At 35.7% G+C, this 5347-nt stretch overlaps 1 protein-coding gene across 1 annotated transcript in view; it reads left to right on the forward strand.

The window, feature by feature from the left end:
• LOC119838114 overlaps positions 1–2306 on the forward strand; it is a 14882-nt gene extending 12576 nt beyond the window's left edge. Inside the window, exons 16-17 of the mRNA XM_038363935.1 lie at positions 477–579; positions 1277–2306. Of these exons, the coding sequence (XP_038219863.1) occupies positions 477–579; positions 1277–1582 (409 nt within the window). The 3' untranslated portion in view covers positions 1583–2306. The remainder of the gene's footprint in view (positions 1–476; positions 580–1276) is intronic.
• The last annotated feature ends 3041 nt before the right edge of the window (positions 2307–5347 follow it).

Here is a 5347-nt window from a genome sequence, read left to right on the forward strand (position 1 = left end):
CGTACACCTGACCCAGATATTATATAATTTTATAAGGGAGAGGACGAATCACATTTGTTACAAACTTACAATTGCTACAGAAAATGATGTTAAATGCCTCATGCAAATAGAATGTATAAACACTAGATAAACTTATTATCTACCATACAATTAGCAAGTACTTGACTATAACTCGCCTACGAGTAAGTTATGGATAAGATTTTGTCTAAAATTGGTCTCACTTCCTAAGAAGGTACCCCCTACATTCTCTTGAAGTTTGAGTTGGAGGTGTCAGGGTCCCACCTCCATCATTAACTAGGATAGGGGATCTTATTATCTAGCCAATTTATTATGGACCCTCTTATAGAGGCTCCGGTGTGTGTGTGTGTGTAATTGTGTCTGTCTGTCTTGGAAAAGTTATATAAGTATTTTTTTATGTCACTCTAACTACAAGTGAAAACATATGTATTCTTATATCACATGTATGTAAATTTCAGATACATACAGAACAGTACAGGTTGGACGGCTGTGCTGGAGTCCTGTAGTATACTCAGCGAAGCCCTAGATCCTGCTAGGACTCCGTACGCTTTAACTAATGGGGTGAGTTTACATGTGTATATTAGCTACTCGCTCAATGTAATTGCAGCTTTCTAATGATGAAAGAATTTAAAAAATCGGTTCAGCCGTTTACGCGTGATAAAAAACTGATAGTGCTTTAGCAATATTAAAACAAAAAAAATGGTTGCCTGTAAAGTCGGTTTTACGGGCGAAGATTTTACGTGACAACGTCTTTTTCTCGGTAGAATATTTATTGATATGAATATTATTAAATTGCACAATAGGAACAAGGAATTGAATGAAAATAAGAATTGCACAAATTTTAACTATAGAAAATATATTTTGTTTACTAAAAAGACAGAGACAGAGACACAAGCCCGCGCCGATTCAATGCGCCTAATTCTCTAGTGTGCGCGCGCGGCGGACCGATCATAGTTCGGTGACTCATCGTAACGTTACCGGGCGATACACTTTTTCATAAGTGCCTCCGAGCCGCAACCTAATTTAAGACGTTGTCACGTCAAAAAAAAAATAATAAATAAACAACTATACTGCGGTTGGTTTGACCTGGTATATGTTGTCTCACTCACTCCTGCGTAAAAATATAATGAGGAGGAAGCGAAAGGAGCGAAGGAGATAGGTTACACCAGGTCAATATATGAAATTCTTCGTAGTTTTGTGATGATACTTAACCACATGACAATGAAAAAAAATCTATTGAACCCCCATACAATTCCAGCTGACGCTGAGCTGCGTGTGCGCACTGGCCGAGAAGGCGATGGTCCTGTCCAACACGCCGGAAGCGACGTCCAGCGAGCGGCAGTGGTTCAAATTCCTGAAAACCGTCGCGCGATCGCTGAAGAACACGTCACTGAACGTCGCGCGGCCCGCGGCGCCGCTCCCGGAGGCGAAGCTGCTGCACCACATCAGGCAGCTGGAGTCCCGCAGCACCATAGAGATCCTGCAGAGGGGCAAGCGCGCCTCCGACATCGCCGACTTGGCGAAGGGCGAGCTTGCCGACCTGTTGGTCAAGTACTTGTGTTGATTCGAGTGACGGCCGTGTTGGTTGTGTTGGTTGTGTTGGTGATGCGGATGCTAGTGTTGGTTACGAGGATGCTAGTGTTGGTCGCGAGGATGCTAGTGTTGGTCGCGAGGATGCTTACGTTGGTCGTGTTGGTTTGTATAATGTGCGCTTTGATGATGAAATATTCACTCGGGATGTGTATAGGTTTTATAGATTAGTGAAATTAAACGATAATTTGTTATAAATAAGTATAAAATTGCGTACAATTATCGAATAGGTACGTGAAGATTTGTAAATAGACGGAAACGCTATTTCGTATTGTATTTATTTGGTTTTAATCGCTTAAAATTTATCTTAATTCACGAAAAATATGAGAACGTGCATTTTATTTATTTAACTTAATTTTTAGCTATAATTAAATAGCACATTAACGAATTTCCTATCACCGAATTGCTTCCAAACGTTCGTCCAACACTGGCCAACGTGGCCAATCGCGAACGACACTCGGTTCAATGCGCCAACCATTTGGCCAATGTCCGGACTAAGTTCCACAGACAACACAATATTATATAATGTATGATATATGTAGATAATATATATTTTAGATATATATAACAATTAATTGTAATTACTGCATTGTACATAACGGTTGAAACACAAATAATATTAAAAGGAAATGCAATTATTTTTTTCTGTCTCGTCTAATTTATAAGCTATTTATCGTTGTATTAGTAAATTAAACGCCCTCTTGCTCTAACATACGTTAAATGTCACGGGTGCGAGCGTGACGAAAGATTTGCGCGATTTACTAATACGACAGTGGCTAAGTAGTAAATTCCTAGTTATTGATTGTTTTTTAACAGGTTCACATGAATTTATTATGTTTTTTTTTTAACGAAATAACTAAGCGTTTAGTTGGATACTGATAAAATTTTAAATAAATTAATCTTTCTTTGTATATTTAATATTTAATTATTTAGACAAGAAGTGGGATTGCGTGAGATTAGCACAATGAAATTGAAATATTACGTAGTAAATAATATAAAATTAATCGGTTTATAATGAATATTTTTATTTCTAGATTAATTTCTAGATAAGTTTTTGTTATTTTCCGGGTGATACTGAAGTAGAAATATATTGAGTAATTAATAAATATACTATTGGCGAAGGAAATAATTGAGAAATTCGTCTCGTAACAAGAGAAGTAAATAAAACAAGATTCTCTGCTGTCTGTCTCTTTCTGTCGTTCAGAAATACAATACGTTAGAGCGAGTGAGATGGTTGCGCGATTTAAATGTATGAACGGAAATTGATCATTTAATAAAACCTCTTTATTCTAACAAGTGATAAAATACTCGCGTTTAGTTTCGTATACGTAATTATTTATATAATGTCTAGTTTTAAATAATCTATATATAACAGTCAAAATTCGTTTTTAGTTAGAACTGGTTGTAACTCCATGCCTTTGATACAGCTAGCTCTGACTGGGGAAATCGCATTTTAACGGAAAACTGATTCCATTGGTAACATGTATGTATATTTTATAAGTGCATACTTTATCATGTACAATAAAATTAATAAAATATAGGTTATATATTTTTCTACTTTCCATAGAAGTTGTAACTTCTTTTGGCGCCAAATGGCATTTCCCGCGCCACGTGAGTGCAAACATTCTTGTAATGTACGAATGTTTGCGTATTCATTCGAATGGGTGAAATGCCCAGAAATATGCCTCTCACTCTAACGTATCAGGTTTCTCAGTGGAAGAAAGAGAGAGTGCGATCAATGCTTTTTTACGCGGATTTCTATGTCTAAGTGAACGCTTATTTCCGATAATAATTAATACAATGTAAATAATTTTTATACCGAGGTTCCCAAGAACGGAGCTTCGCAAAAGGTTCTCAAGGTTCTCAAATCGTAAATTCTGTTCTGTTTCATTACTCAGTAACTCCGTGGGTTCTTAACCGATTGACGTGATTGTTTTTGTGTTATATTGGTAAATAATGTCATTCGGTCTCAGCATGGAAACTGGAGTGGTACCTCCTCCCCTCCCCCAGAGACGTCGGTGACCGTTTTTGTAGAAAGAAATTATTAATTACTACGTTATGCTAGCTCAATCCCATTTCTGTGCGCCATTGCAATGTCATTCTGATATTAATTTAGAAAAGAATGACAAACGGCGGATGTCGCTTTGCGAATAGTTGCAGGACATAATTTTAATAGAATAATAAAATGACTATCTCTTTAATAATAAAACCGTATACGTGATATAGGGACGTAACGCGTTACATAACGAACTGTGTACCCTCTTAAGAAGTTGTCACTTGACAAAATTAGAAACAAGCTAAAAATAGACAAGAAATATCGGGAAAACTTCACCCTTAGGAGCTTATTCCATATCTCCCAATCCTAATCCATTCCCTCCAGATCCCATTTTTCCAAATCAAATTCCATGTAAATAATATTGGGGATTTTATCATAGCATGCATCTTTTTCCTCACCCTTCCCAATCCATATTTCCTCCAATCCTTATTCCTTCCTTTGTCCTATAAGGTGGCAACGCACAAAGACTTGCAAATGTTCTGGCGGTTGTGGTTGCTTACCATCAATTGACCCAACAGCTCGCTTGCCCTATACATAAAAATCAATAAATACCCCATTATTTATCCTTATGAAACACCTCTGATATAGAAATAGTCACTCTTAAATTTATAACATTAAATTTTATAAGATCCATAAAGTTTAATGTGTCCTCAATTCTTCGCCCAGTGCATCCATCGCCTTAAGCTTTTAAATAATGGCAATTTGTAAGCCTGGTGTTGCCAAGTGCGTATACAATATATCGCTTAGGCCTACACTATTTTTGTAACGTGAAATCAAAACGTATCGCTCGAGATTATTCCCAAGTTGGCAACACCACATTGAATGGTATATATATTTAACCCATTCGTTATTTATGTAAATATTAAGTATATTAATTTTTATCATCCCCCCCCTCTAGTTGTAATTTTTAGCCGTTAATTTGAAAGGAATATATAGGATTTCGCTTTTTTTTAATCTATATCGATTAGGGGTAGTTGAGACCATGGAATTTCATTATTATGGGATTATATGTTAACTGTCCATAGAAAATTCGTGGAGGCATTACGGTGGATTGACATTTTCGAACTTTCCAGACTGTGATCCGATAATATTTTTTTTGTTTTTTTTTTTTTTAATTTTATTAACTCTAATGAACGGAAAATCGATATTTTTAAGGTTATTATAATTCGTTTAAATATGTGATAGAGAAAACGTCAGTCCATCGGCAAACTCACATTATTATATTTGTTTTCATGTAATGTGACTTTGAATCTAGGCGTAGTGTATGATTGTATATATACGTTATATACATTCAAATATTATGATAACTCGTAACACGTTGGGAAATTTCGCTTGTAACTGCCGCGTTTTGTGTATGCGTTCCAATTTGTTTGAATTTTTAATGCTGTTATTTTTTTCTCTGAAAATATAGCTTAAAATGGTGGATTATAAGATTAAATATTAGTTACAACGAAAATGACGCTTTGAATATCATTTTCATCACACGATTCGTATTTTCACACGTGTCTAGATTTTAAATTAATGGTATATATTTATATTCAAGGTATATTGAATAATGTGCACTGGATTTTAAGATAGCTAGATATCCACTTCGTATTTATTTGAAGAGTGGTTATTGACAATTGTCCGGTATCCATAATTGATCTGCTGTTTATTTCTAGACGTTTCTCAGCATTTTTTGAC

The sequence above is a fragment of the Zerene cesonia genome, unplaced genomic scaffold (genome assembly GCF_012273895.1).
Source record: "Zerene cesonia ecotype Mississippi unplaced genomic scaffold, Zerene_cesonia_1.1 Zces_u001, whole genome shotgun sequence".
Classification (NCBI taxonomy): Eukaryota; Metazoa; Arthropoda; class Insecta; order Lepidoptera; family Pieridae; genus Zerene; species Zerene cesonia.